At 31.0% G+C, this 14,312-nt stretch overlaps 6 protein-coding genes across 6 annotated transcripts; 3 read left to right on the forward strand and 3 right to left on the reverse strand. All coding sequences in view use genetic code 12, as the record gives it.

The window, feature by feature from the left end:
* Window positions 1-472: 472 nt before the first annotated feature.
* YOR1 (ATP-binding cassette transporter) lies at window positions 473-4,840 on the forward strand (the record flags this gene model as incomplete). The annotated part of the gene is made up of 1 exon (XM_002547747.1): window positions 473-4,840. One exon carries the CDS (start codon window positions 473-475, stop codon window positions 4,838-4,840), a length of 4,368 nt encoding a protein of 1,455 aa, XP_002547793.1.
* Window positions 4,841-5,374: 534 nt separating this feature from the next.
* Window positions 5,375-6,058, reverse strand: CTRG_02101 (uncharacterized protein; the record flags this gene model as incomplete). Its single annotated transcript, XM_002547748.1, has 1 exon — window positions 5,375-6,058. One exon carries the CDS (start codon window positions 6,056-6,058, stop codon window positions 5,375-5,377), a length of 684 nt encoding a protein of 227 aa, XP_002547794.1.
* Window positions 6,059-7,357: 1,299 nt separating this feature from the next.
* AYR2 (Ayr2p) lies at window positions 7,358-8,257 on the forward strand (the record flags this gene model as incomplete). Its single annotated transcript, XM_002547749.1, has 1 exon — window positions 7,358-8,257. The coding sequence occupies one exon, from the start codon at window positions 7,358-7,360 to the stop codon at window positions 8,255-8,257; it is 900 nt and encodes a 299-aa protein (XP_002547795.1).
* Window positions 8,258-8,509: 252 nt separating this feature from the next.
* CTRG_02103 (uncharacterized protein) lies at window positions 8,510-9,649 on the reverse strand (the record flags this gene model as incomplete). The annotated part of the gene is made up of 1 exon (XM_002547750.1): window positions 8,510-9,649. The coding sequence occupies one exon, from the start codon at window positions 9,647-9,649 to the stop codon at window positions 8,510-8,512; it is 1,140 nt and encodes a 379-aa protein (XP_002547796.1).
* A 1,327-nt stretch (window positions 9,650-10,976) lies between these two features.
* ADE1 (phosphoribosylaminoimidazolesuccinocarboxamide synthase) lies at window positions 10,977-11,861 on the forward strand (the record flags this gene model as incomplete). Its single annotated transcript, XM_002547751.1, has 1 exon — window positions 10,977-11,861. One exon carries the CDS (start codon window positions 10,977-10,979, stop codon window positions 11,859-11,861), a length of 885 nt encoding a protein of 294 aa, XP_002547797.1.
* Window positions 11,862-12,503: 642 nt separating this feature from the next.
* CTRG_02105 (uncharacterized protein) lies at window positions 12,504-13,391 on the reverse strand (the record flags this gene model as incomplete). Its single annotated transcript, XM_002547752.1, has 1 exon — window positions 12,504-13,391. One exon carries the CDS (start codon window positions 13,389-13,391, stop codon window positions 12,504-12,506), a length of 888 nt encoding a protein of 295 aa, XP_002547798.1.
* Window positions 13,392-14,312: the final 921 nt, after the last annotated feature.

Raw genomic sequence — 14,312 nt, forward strand, 5'->3', positions numbered from 1 at the left:
AATCCATGAGTTTTCATGAAAGGCAATATGTTACAACAAGTCAAAACGGGTTTAATTTATAAGGAAAACGGATGAAACAAAAAAATGAATTCGGCTTAGCATTGGTAACTCTTATCCGTCAGTTTATAATTTGTTCTACCACGCACGACTCGTGTGAAAATTTCTTTTTTTTTGTGGCCGCATTGCAATGGGAAATTAGACAAGAGAAAGAAAGAAAAAAAAAAAAAAATCTAAATCCGCTAAACACCGGCAACAATTCCAATCGGGATAATTCCATTGCTGATATAAATGCGAGGCAAGATCAGCCTACATTGATTTTTCACATTAATTTTTAAACAAATTTTCAAATCCATATTTCAAATCCATATTTCAAATATTTTATTAAAGAGATCATATTCAAACAGTGATTCTTCTTTGAGTTATACATTTCACAGATTTATCAAGAACTAAATAGCTTGTTAATTAGCATACAATGAGTTCTGAAAAATCACCTACTCATCTTGAAAATCAGGATGTGTTACAGCGACAAAAGAGATTATTAAGTTTCTTACTATCGAAGAATGTCCCACCAATTCCAACTGAAGATGAAAGAAGACCTTATCCTAGTCGAAGTACCAATATAATTTACAAGATATTCTTTTGGTGGTTATCACCAGTTATGAAAACTGGGTATAAGAGAACCTTACAACCCGAAGATATGTTTTATTTAACTGATGATATAAAAGTACAAACCATGGCTAACCAATTTTATACCTACATGACACATGATATAGACGTGGCAAGACAAAATCATATTGCTGAAAAATGTAAAGAAAGAGGTGAAACTGTCGAAAATTCTTCTGTTAGTCCAGATGATGATTTAGATGATTTCCAATTATCAAAATTCACTACTGTTTGGGCATTAGCCAAGACTTTTAAATGGCAGTATACTTGGGCTTGTATATGTTTAGCATTGAGTAATGTTGGTCAAACTACATTACCATTATTATCTAAGAAATTAATTGCTTATGTTGAAATTAAAGCTATGGGTCATGAACCTGGTATTGGAAGAGGTATTGGATATTCATTTGGTGCAGCAATTCTTGTTTTTGTTATTGGTGTTTTAATTAATCATTTCTTTTATCGTTCCATGCTTACTGGTGCTCAAGCAAAAGCTGTTTTAACTAAGGCTCTTCTAGACAAATCATTCAAATTGGATGCTAAAGCAAAACATAAATTCCCTTCCGGTAAAGTCACTTCCATGTTGGGTACTGATTTAGCAAGAATTGATTTTGCCCTTGGGTTTCAACCTTTTTTGATTGTTTTCCCAATTCCAATTGGTATTGCCATTGGTATTTTATGTGATAATATTGGTGCAGTTTCTTTAATCGGGGTGGCCATTTTAATGGTTTTCATGATTGGTATTGCTTTTTCAACAGGTAAATTATTTGCCTATAGAAAGAAGGCTAATTTTTTCACCGATTCCCGTGTCAATTATATTAAAGAAGTATTGAATAATTTAAAAGTCATCAAATTTTATTCTTGGGAACCACCATATCATGAAAACATTTCTGAAGTTCGTAGAAAAGAAATGAAAATCATTTACAGAATGCAAGTTTTAAGAAATATTGTCACTTCATTTGCCATGTCTTTAACTTTATTTGCATCCATGACTACATTTTTAGTCTTATATGCTATTACATCACATAGTAGAGATCCAGCTTCTATTTTCTCATCCCTTTCATTGTATGGTACTTTAACTCAACAAGTTTTCCTTTTACCAATGGCTCTTGCTAGTGGTGCTGATGCATTTATGGGTATTTCCCGTGTTGGTGAATTTATGGCTCAAGGTGAAATCAATGAATCTGAAAATGCCATTGAAGCTTCTCCTGAAAAGAAAGAAATTATGGAAAAAGAAGGTGTTGCCGTTGAAGTTGACCATGCTGATTTTGAATGGGAAATCTTTGCTCCCGATGAAGAAGAAGAGGAAAACGAAAAGAAATATAACGGCAAGAAGGATGATGATAAAGAAGATGATGGGAATACACATAATCATGAAGAGAAAGATCAAATTGTTACTAGTTCATCACATGCTTATCACAGTGATAAAAGTTCATCTAAAGAGCATGATTCATCAACTACAACTACTGCTGAAGATGAAGTTGTATTCAATGGATTGAGAAATATCGATTTCAAAATTAACAAAGGAGAGTTTGTTGTTATCACTGGTTTAATTGGTTCTGGTAAATCATCATTACTTAGTGCACTTTCTGGATTTATGAAACGTACCGCTGGTTCAGTTGATGTTAATGGTACTTTGTTATTATGTGGTCAACCATGGGTGCAAAATTCTACAGTTAAAGAAAACATTTTATTTGGTCAACCATTTGATGAAGAGAAATATAAAAAAGTTATTTATGCATGTGCATTAGAAGCTGATTTGGAAATTTTACCAGCTGGTGATAGAACTGAAATTGGTGAACGTGGTATCACTTTAAGTGGTGGTCAAAAGGCAAGAATTAATTTAGCTCGTGCTGTTTATGCCGATAGTGAAATTATTCTTTTAGATGATGTTCTTTCTGCTGTTGATGCCAGAGTTGGTAAACATATTGTTGAACATTGTATTTTAGGAATGTTGAAACAACATACTAGAATTCTTGCTACTCATCAATTATCATTAATTGGTGCTGCTGATAGAATTATTTTCCTTAATGGTGATGGATCAGCAGAAGTTGGTACTCTTGATACTTTATATGCATCTAATCATAATTTCAAAAATTTGATGAGTCATACCACTCAAGATAATGAAGAGGAAGAAAATGGCAATGATGCTGTTGTTGATAATAATGATGATATTGAAGATGAAATGGAAGAAGAACGTCAATTGATTCAAAGACAAATAACACAACGTACCGAACCAGAAAATGAAGAAGAAGTTCATCGTGAATTTAATGTTGATGAAAAGGCATCTGGTAAATTAATTGATGATGAAGAACGTGCAGTTAATGCTATTAGTTGGAGAGTTTATCAACAATATATTACTTTAGGTTCTGGTAAATTTACTCCATGGCTTCTTATTCCAGTATTTCTTGCGCTTATGATTTTAGCTACATTTTGTCAAATTTTCTCCAATACTTGGTTATCTTTCTGGACAAGTCATAAATTTGATGAACCAGATAAAGTATACATTGGGGTTTATATCATGTTTACATTCCTTTCATTTTTCCTTTTAACTTTTGAATTTATTGTTTTGGTTTATATTACCAATACTGCATCTGTTATGTTGAATGTTTTAGCGGTCAAGAGAGTTTTACATGCACCAATGAGTTTTATGGATACTACACCAATGGGTAGAATTTTAAATCGTTTCACCAAAGATACTGATACTTTAGATAATGAAATTGGTGATCAATTGAGATTCTTTTTATTTACATTATCCAATATTTGTGGTGTTTTAATCTTGTGTATCGTTTATCTTCCATGGTTTGCTATTGCTATTCCATTTTTAGGAATGATATTTGTTAGTATTGCCAATTACTATCAAGCATCAGCTAGAGAAATCAAACGTCTTGAAGCTATTCAAAGATCATTTGTTTACAACAATTTCAATGAAACTTTAAGTGGTATGAGTACTATTAAAGCATATCGTGCTACTAATAGATTTTTGGAAAAGAATAATTATTTAATTGATAAAATGAATGAAGCTTATTATGTTACTATTGCTAATCAACGTTGGTTAGCTATTCATATGGATTTTCTTGCATGTTTATTTGCTTTATTGATTGCATTACTTTGTGTTAATCGAGTATTTGATATTAATGCATCTTCAGTTGGGTTAATTGTTTCTTATGTTTTCCAAATTGCTGGTCAATTATCCATGTTGATTAGAACTTATACTCAGGTTGAAAATGAAATGAATTCTGCTGAAAGATTATATAGTTATGCTACTAATTTACCTGAAGAAGCACCATATATTATTACTGAAAATACTCCACCACCAAATTGGCCAGATAAAGGTGTTATTGATTTTGATCATGCTTCATTAGCTTATAGACCAGGATTACCATTAGTTTTAAAAGATGTTACATTTGAAACTAAACCTATGGAAAAAATTGGTATTTGTGGTAGAACAGGTGCTGGGAAATCATCAATTATGACTGCTTTATACAGATTATCAGAATTACAATCAGGTAAAATTATTATTGATGGTATTGATATTTCAAAATTAGGTTTAAAAGATTTACGTTCTAAATTATCTATTATTCCTCAAGATCCAGTATTATTTCGTGGTACAATTCGAAAAAATTTAGATCCATTTCATGAACATTCAGATGATAAACTTTGGGATGCATTAAGACGTACAGGATTAATTGAAGAATCAAGATTAGATATAATTAAAAAACAAATTCGTCCAACTGAAGACATTACTACTATTGGTAATAATAACAATGATAGTTCAAATGAAATAACATTACATAAATTTCATTTGGATCAAACAGTTGAAGATGAAGGATCTAATTTTTCCCTTGGTGAAAGACAATTGATTGCATTTGCAAGAGCATTGGTTCGTGATTCTAAAATTTTAATTCTTGATGAAGCTACATCAAGTGTTGATTATGAAACTGATTCTAAGATTCAACATACAATTATTAAAGAATTCAAAGATTGTACTATATTATGTATTGCTCATCGTTTGAAAACTATTATTAATTATGATAGAATTTTGGTTTTAGATAAAGGTGAAATTAAAGAATTTGATACTCCTTGGAATTTATTCAATTTGAAAAATAGTATTTTTCAACAAATGTGTAATCGTTCAAATATTACTGAACAAGATTTCAAAGAAACTGTTTCATTTTAGTATTTATAAGTTAATAGGTATTTATTGATAATGCATAATAATACGGTAATAGAAGAAGAATGACATATCTCCGTTGTCACACAACTGTAGAGAGATCTCAAACATGATGATCTCTTTTTGTAGATTTTTTTTTTTTTTACGAGATATCACACCGTGAGGCAGGTATCTTACATGTCATTGTTACAAGATCACCAACTCAACTTAACTCAACTTAACAAAACACGTATACGTGTATTACATTTATAACCTGTTATATATTAACTTTATCGATAAAAATAGAAAACAAAGGAAGTAAAGAACTAAACAAAACAACAAATACACAATGATCCCAAAAGACATGATAATTATCACAGATATTATCTAACAATACTCCGATCTTTTTTTTCTTTTAACCTCTCTTGTTATATATAAAAAATAAAAAACCCAAATTAAATTCCTGACTTTAGAATATAGCAATAAGCAACAATTCTTTTGATATATATGATGTAGAAACCCTCAAACACACACAAATACGAGAAGGAGTCTAAGAATACTTTAATAAAAAAACCCAAATCCAAACCCTAAACCAAGACCAATCCCTACTAAGAAACTATAAATTGCATTCCAACCATTTAGTAAACCTAAAGGATCATTAAAAGAACTTAAATCTTCTTCTTGTGAACTACGTACAATTATTATCAATTCTGTTCTATTCATAGTTGATCCTTGGAATACTTCTTTAGTAGTAGTTGTTGTTGTAGTAGTAGTTAATGAATTATTATTACCTTGAGAACTAACGGACATTCTCGGCATAATAAATGTATTTTCTTCTCCTTCATCTTCTTTAGTGATCACTACTTCATCATCTTGATCTTGATCTTCTCCTTCTTCTTCGGATTCAAATACCATTACATGAGATTGATTTGTATCTTCGAGATCTAAATCTTCACCTTCGGAATAAGACAAGATACTATCAGGAGGACCTCGAAAATCTATATTTTGCCAGGTACTCATCATACCAACTTGGTCAGGAGTCAACATTCTAGGAAGGTCTTGAATATGTTCAAAAGATGTATTAGGAGGAACAGAAGGGGTTGGTGAATTTGAAGAGATGACATTTAATTCTGGATGATTTAGTAAATCATAAATCAGGGGATGAGGAGGGAATTTTTTTGATGATTTGTTAGATTCAACTAGTTGGGATTTGTGACAAGAAGATGTATAAGATGAATAAGACATCTGGATCTAAAACTGATTACAGACAGACAGAAAGACAAAGAATGTGATTTATAAAGTGGCAAACTTATGGAGATGTTGTTGTTGTATAGAATTGGTTGTCTGATGAAAGAAGCAACCAAAAAAAAAAAAAGAAGAATATCAAGAGGGGAAAAAAACAAACAAATAAATAAATAAAACAATAGTGTAAAGTGTAAAGTGTAGTGTATGATAACAGTCAGTCTGGAGACAGCAAGTAAATTATTTATCTGTGGTAGTGTACAAGTGCACAAATGTGTCTAAGTATCGATAAGGAGAAACAAGTAATAATTTTATTTACATGTTACACAATTTCAAAAGGAGTACCACACTTATCACGCGTGGCAACACACCAAAAAAAAATAAAATATTATGCAACCAAACAGTTTTACCACCACCACTACCAACAGACCATCATCATCATCATCATCATCAGCCATAGGGATTAATCTATTAGTACTGGTGAGACACACACATATAAGTTCACATGAATAAGTAATTACTAAAACTTAAACTTTTCTCATCTTATTTGACATCCGTTACGTAAATTCCAATCAGGAGGGCAGATACCAATAGATTCAAAACCATATAGCCGTATTAAGTTTCCTACTTTACCGTTACCGGGAAATCATTAAAACTACAACTACAACAAAAAACCCAATCTCCTGATGGATTTGTCACGAGTATTTAAACATAATGATATTCTTGTTAATCGTTTATTTTACTGTCTTTTTTTGAAATTATGGTTTGAGGAAATTATGAGTTTAAACTTCATAGCGATATTATTCCTCTTGAGTGTTAATTCTTTCATTGTTGTAGATCATATCTCGTGTCACATGTATCGTAAGTAAATAGTTATCACAACCGAATGTGAATTTATGGTGGGTGATTGTTGTATTAACTGTACGTGTCACATGACAAACACCAAACGCCAAACCCAAAAAAAATTTCAATTTATTTCCCAAAATGAGAAATTAAGCCGCTACTCTGTGTCTGCTCCCCCCACCTCTCAGGGCCAACAAAAAATTCTCTCTCTCTTTTTTTTTTGCATCTACCTTTAAATAAAATTGCACCATTGTGTTAATATTTTTTTTCTTCGTCTCCTATATATTCACATGGCGGGATAAGAGGGATAAGAGGGGGTAAATCAGGTGTTAAAAATTTCACTTAAATATACATAATTTGTTTCTTTCTTATTCAACAACTCTAATACACCACTTCTTCTTCTTCTTGTTTCATCATTGTCGATTAACGAATTACTATTATTTATTATTTATCATCATTATGACAGGCACTCCAAAATATGCATTAATTACTGGTGCTTCATCAGGTATTGGATATAATCTTGCTATTGAATTATCTAAAAAAGGATATAAAGTAATTGGATGTTCACCAGAACCAGTATTATTTGCTCAAAAACCATTAGAAGAAGAATATGGGATTTTTTCAATACCTTTAGATATAACATCAATTGAAAATATTAAAAAAGTTCGAGATCAAGTTGAAGAAATAACTGGTGGTAATTTATCAATTTTATATAATAATGCAGGTATTTCAATTGCAGGTCCAGCTATTGAAATTCCTGAAGATGATTTAAATAAAATATTTCAAATTAATGTTATTGGACATATTAATATGACGAAATATTTTGCACCTTTTATTATTAATTCAAAAGGTACTATTTTATTTACAAGTTCAGTAGCTGCAAGAGTTCCATTAAGTTGGGTTAGTGCATATAATGCAACAAAAGCAGCAATTGATGCTTATGCTTTAACTTTACATGGTGAATTAGCTCCATTTGGTGTTAGAGTTCATAGTGTTATTACTGGTGGAGTAGATACTGCTATTTGTGATGCAAATATGAAATCTTCTTTAGCTGATTCTTATTATGATGTTGAAGGTGTTTATGATTCAATGAATAGTTCTGCTTCAATGAGTCGTGATTTAAATATATCTCCTCAACAATATGCTAAAGAAGTTGTTAATGATATATTAAAATGGAGAGATCCTGGGTTTAATCTTTATCATGGGGCAAGAGCTTATTTCTTACATTGGGTAAGTCGTTTCATTCCTTTATGGTTAACTGAATTGGGTGTTCAAATCCATTTTAAACAACGTAAAGTATTAAATACTATTGCAAAATTAATTAAAGCTAAAAAGAATTTGAAAACAAAAACTGATTAGGGTTTGTATATGTATAAAAACATTCCAAAGACGAACTTTTATTATACTTAATATATATTATTATTATTAATATTATTTTTTTTACAATTAGTATTATTTATATATAACTATACACGTGAAATGAAATACATATAGCTAACAAACCAAAGGACTCTGTAATAATCATCTCCTTTGATTCTCTTTTCATTTCATCAAGTTTAAAAACACACAATTCAGAAAGAAAGAAAGAAAAAAACTAAACTAAACTAAAGCTTATTCAGCTTTTCTTCTTTCTTCTTCTCTTTTATAATTTTGATAAATCATTTGTTTAGCCTTTTCAACAGCTTGAGAAGATCCAGTAATGGTGAAAATTCTTTCATCTTCACCACCATCACTGATTGAAATAGTAGCACCAGTGATTTTACGAACTCCATTAATTCTAGCACCCTGTTTACCAATTAATGCACCAACAATATCATTTGGGAATGTTAAAGTGGCTTTTTTAGTATTAGTACCACCACTACCTGATGATAAGCCACCAGTTGAAGAAGATGAATTACTATTATTATTACTTGAATTACTACCTCTTGGAACATAATAACTAACACCAACAATGGAACTAAAATCTTCCATAAGACATCTTGAAATAACTCTTAAAGAATCATATAAATCATCAACACTTCCTTGTAATTCAACCAATCTTTCATTTGAACCTGGTAAAAATGATTTAGAAGCAATCATGGAAATATTATATTTTGATTGAATTTGTTGAATTCTAGCACCTTTAGATCCAATTAAAGTACCCATTTGAGTATTTGGAATTAATAATCTTAAAATAGTGGTTTCTTCAGTATTTGGAGTACTTGATAATTGTTTCAATGGGAAATAATTATAACTTTCAATATTGGCATTAACTAAAGCTTGAGCAAAATAACTTAAAGCTTTAGCACAATCATCCAATTTACCAGAAACAGTTAAAATTCTTTCATGACTACCTGGAACTAAACGAGAAATACCAGCTTTAGTATTTGTTTCTCCTCTAATTGAGTCAATAACTTGTCCATTGGTACCAATAAGACATCCTGCTTCTTTGGCAGAAACTAAAACACGATAATTAATCAAGGCATCAACATTGGATTTATCTTGTAATGAAGGCAATGATGTAGATTGATCAATTGGTGAGTTTGCACTAGATGATTCAGTGGTGGCACCAGTAGTACCATCATTGGTAGTAGTGCTGGAAGCATTACCAGCACCAGCACCAGTAGTAGCACCAGTAGCAGGAGTAGTGGCAGTGGTAGAAGAAGAAGGTTCTTCAGAACCAGTGGCGGCGATGGATTGATTTTCAGTGGTTGATTCTGGTTTTGGTTCGTTTTCAGAAGTGAAATTTGTATCAAATAAAGATTCAGTCATTGGTAAAAGTAAATATGTTAAGATAAATTAAATTAAAATTGATAAATAATGAATGAATTCTAATAATGGTGAATATACAAAAAAAAAAAAAAATTGGTTTTTGGTTAATATTTGTGGGGAGTTGATGATGTGTGAGTATGATCAAGAATGGGTGTAAATGATAATTTCAAAAAAGAATATGATACTGTGATTGGTGAGATGTTAGTGAAAGGGTGTAGTTGTAAGTTTGGGATGGGATAATGATTCGATGGTATGTATTCTTTTTTTTTTTTGGTTTGAATTGGTGAGTGGGTGATTTCTAGTCTTTGTTGGAATGAATGGTCTGGAATAAAATTGAAAAAAAAAAAAAAACGATTGAGGTTTTTCTTTTATTTGAAAAAAAAAAAAAAAAAAAAAAATCTTTTTCACTCACTAAAAACAACAAGTGAGAGAGAAAGAGAGAGTGTGTGTGTGTGCGAAAAATTGTTTAACAAAAGGGAATCTTTTCCTTCGCTGGTTACACTTACGGCGGGCGGCTCCAAATCAAAGCCTCTGCTTTGCTTAAAAAAATTTTTCTTCTTCTCTTTCTTCTTTTCCTTTTTTTTGTATGCGAGAAATTTTCTCTGTCCTTTTTTCGTTTGTTCGTGGCGGCGATGGCAGTAAAGGTGGCAAGAGCAGGAGCAAGAAGACAGTCCTCGGCTGGCTGCCTGGCTTCCTGGCTGCCTGCCTGCCGAGGTCGATCACTACAAGTGTTTTTTTTTTTTAATTCTTTTGATATTTTCATTAATAGACGATTTTGTAAGGTTGGAAGGATGGAAGAGCTAGTCAAAGACATATTGTTTGTAATGTCATAGATTAAATAACATATTGACTCATGATTAAACTCTGCCTCTATGTCATTTTCAACTTATTCTTTGTTAAAAACAATTAATCTATAAACTTTTGGTATGCATTGTGATACTCATGTTATGTATAACATAATTGTTCCTCTTCTTCCTCTTGTTGTTGTTTTAAACAATAAGGAAACTGATAATCACTTTGGTTGTTTGTTGAGTACAATGTATGGAACACCCTAGACCAAATTTTGTAGACTTCCTAATTGGGTAATTGTATGCAAGATTGATTTCTCACACTTCTTCCTCCTCCCCATCGCAGCTGTTCCTTTTTAATTTATCAGAGTTAAAAAAAAAAAAATTGAAAAATAAATCTCCAGTATAATTGCAACAACATCAAGGAGACAAAAAAAGAAAAATCTCACCGAGTCAATATCACTTTTTTTTTTATTCAATCGTTATCATCAATCACAACCACAACCACTACCACAACCACCACAACTACGACAAACATAATGACTTCAACTAACTTAAACGGTACTTTCCCATTAATTGCTAAAGGTAAAGTCAGAGATATTTATCAAGTTGATGAAAATACTCTTTTATTTGTTGCAACTGATAGAATTTCAGCTTATGATGTTATTATGTCAAATGGTATTCCTCAAAAGGGTAAAATTTTAACTAAATTATCTGAATTTTGGTTTGATTTCTTACCTATTGAAAATCATTTAATTAAAGGTGATATTTTCACTAAATATCCACAATTAGAACCATATCGTGATCAATTAGAAGGTAGATCATTATTAGTTCGTAAATTGAAATTAATTCCATTAGAAGTTATTGTTAGAGGTTATATTACTGGTTCCGGTTGGAAAGAATATACTAAATCTAAAACTGTTCATGGTAAATCTATTGGTGAAGGAATTCTTGAATCTCAAAAACTTGAACCACCTATTTTCACTCCTTCAACTAAAGCTGAACAAGGTGAACATGATGAAAATATTAGTAAAGAACAAGCTGATAAAATTGTTGGTAAAGAATTATGTGATAGAATTGAAAAAATTGCCATTAATTTATATACAAAAGCAAGAGATTATGCTGCTACCAAAGGAATTATTATTGCTGATACTAAATTTGAATTTGGTTTAGATGATAATAACAATATTATTCTTGTTGATGAAGTTTTAACTCCTGATTCTTCAAGATTCTGGAATGCTAGTAAATATGAAATTGGTAAATCTCAAGAATCTTATGATAAACAATTTTTACGTGATTGGTTAACTTCAAATGGTGTTGCTGGTAAAGATGGTGTTGCCATGCCAGAAGATATTGCAACCAAAACTAAAGAAAAATATGTTGAAGCTTATGAATGTTTAACTGGTGATAAATGGGTCGATTAAGAAAACAAATAACTGAAAAAGCAACCAATTAGATAATACATGTAAGAAAAAATAATACTATATATAATGTAAGTGAATGAACTTGTAGTTGTAAAACAATTGGGCTGCAAGTTTAAGCCTTGGTTGTGTGTGATACGCCGTAATAGTTATAAGCAGACGTGTCAGTATAGATCGGCAGGCAATCTTTCTTCCTACACGTGTATTAATCCCTGAAGCATAAGGAATGTAAAATACGCCTTGTTGGAATTTTTGGTTTTAGCAACTGTTGCTCTGGTATAGATAATCTGAATATAAAGAATGTTCTCGCATTGTGGTTGTTGTTTTTCCCAACGAACCCGAGTGGCTTAAGCAAAGTTGCTGCCTTGTTTGTTTGTTTGTCGGCCGTGTCGACTCGTTCCTCGTTCGAGAGAATCGAGAAAGAGATATATGAATAACAACATTCATTCATTTGTTTGTTGTGTTTGATTTGTTATTAATGTTTATCAAGGTAAATATATATAACTCTCTGTATACAAAAAAAAAAATACTGTTCCCCATTTTTTTTGAAAAGTTGACGGGGAGGAGGATTAGATTCCTTCTATCGTTAATTGAAATTCATAGATGCGAGGGAGGTAGGGGAGGGTGCTAGACAATAATTCTTTTTCAAAATCTACCAATATAATCCTTCGCACTAATTGTAGTTGTTGCATAAGATTCTTGATCATTTTCCATTTGATTCATATCTGCAAATGAATAGAAATCAATGGCATTAGTATCAACTTTGTCTTTTGAAATAGGAGTTTGACCAGCATAACTCTTCAGTCGTTTTGCAAGTGGATGGAACGATAATGAAGAAACACCAGTTGAAGAAGTCGAAGAACGAAGATTACCACTACCACTACCACTACCAATAGAATGGGCATGCGGATGTGGATGTGGGGTTGTACTAGTCGAATTATTTTTATGATTTAATGTGGAAATTAAAGATTGAGAAATAATACTTCTAGCTCTTGGACGAATAAAAGGTGGAGTAAAACTCTCTTCATGTTGATGTTGATGATGATGTTGATGATGTTCAGAATCATCCAATTGAGGTCCGGTATAATCTTGTTGTCTATTTTCATCTTCATCTTCATCTTCTGCATTATTGATGTTTTGTTCATCGTCTCTTCCAGCACAACACATTGGTTCATCACCTTCACAGAAACAATTCAAAGTGACTGAATTTAATGGATTATTGGTGATTGTATCTAATATAGGAGAAGTATAATTTTCCAAATTATAATGGGATGGAGTTCTTTTACTATTTAAAATCCCATGGCCTTGACAAGTTCTTTCAAAAATATCACTATCTGAATAGTTTGGAGTAGTAAATGACATTTTATTCAATGATTTTTTAATTGATTTGTGATATTTTTCATTTCTAGATTGTTGACTATTATTTGTACTACTAGTGTGAGTTGGAGAAGGAGGGTCTTCTAAAGATGAAGACAGGGTACTATGCAATTGGAACTTGGCACTAGTTTGTGGTTGAGGTTGTGGTTGTGACATTGGAGAAATAATGATAGCAAAATATGATTAGTAGCAATATTGTGTGGCGGTGGTGGTGGTTGTTGTTGTTGAAATGATGTAATAATAATTAGTGATTTGCTAGATAAATAGATAAAGGATTCTTTTTTTTGTTGTTGTTGCTGTTGTTGTTATTACAGTAGTCTCCTTTGTTAGTTTAGTATGTGACAAAATAAATAAATAGGATGTGAAGATAGATGATGAGTTAAATCAAATAAGAAAATGATATATACAAGTATATATATATATATATAAATAAATCTAAAGAAATTATTGAATCCTAATTACCAAAAAAAAAAAAAGTGAATTAAGAATTGAAAAAAAAAAAATGACAAAAGACAGAAAAAGCAGTTGAATGAGGTTTTCAACAAAACAAAATAATAAATAAATACAGAAAACAAAAAATCAAGAAGAACAAGAATAAGAGAAATTTTTATTGAGATATATAATGTTTAAACCATGTATTACAAAAGACTACATGAAAGATGTACATAAAGCACAGGGTGAAAAATGATATAAAAAAGAGAAAAGTGCCTGGTTTTCTTTTCTTTCTTTTTGCGTTATTTTCAGTAAAATAACCTAATCATTAATTTTTATAAATGTTTGACTTACTAATTTTAGTAATGTTGTACACGACCACTAAAAAAATGTGAGTATCAATAATATATGCTCTCTCGCGTGGTGATATATTTTACTTGTTGGTTAAATTTGATGACCATTTTTTCTTTTCTTTCGTGGTTACTATTAAATTAAATTAGATTACCTGGGATTACATAATACACACACTCACACTCACACTCACACCATACTGTGTATGATTAAATAAATAAATAGCTTTCAAATGTTTCAAAGCAATTTTTTTTCCTTTTCAAAATTTAAATCAGCATTCAGTTATCCTTCCAT

Source organism: Candida tropicalis (genome assembly GCF_000006335.3).
Source record: "Candida tropicalis MYA-3404 genomic scaffold supercont3.2, whole genome shotgun sequence".
Taxonomy (NCBI): domain Eukaryota; kingdom Fungi; phylum Ascomycota; class Pichiomycetes; order Serinales; family Debaryomycetaceae; genus Candida; species Candida tropicalis.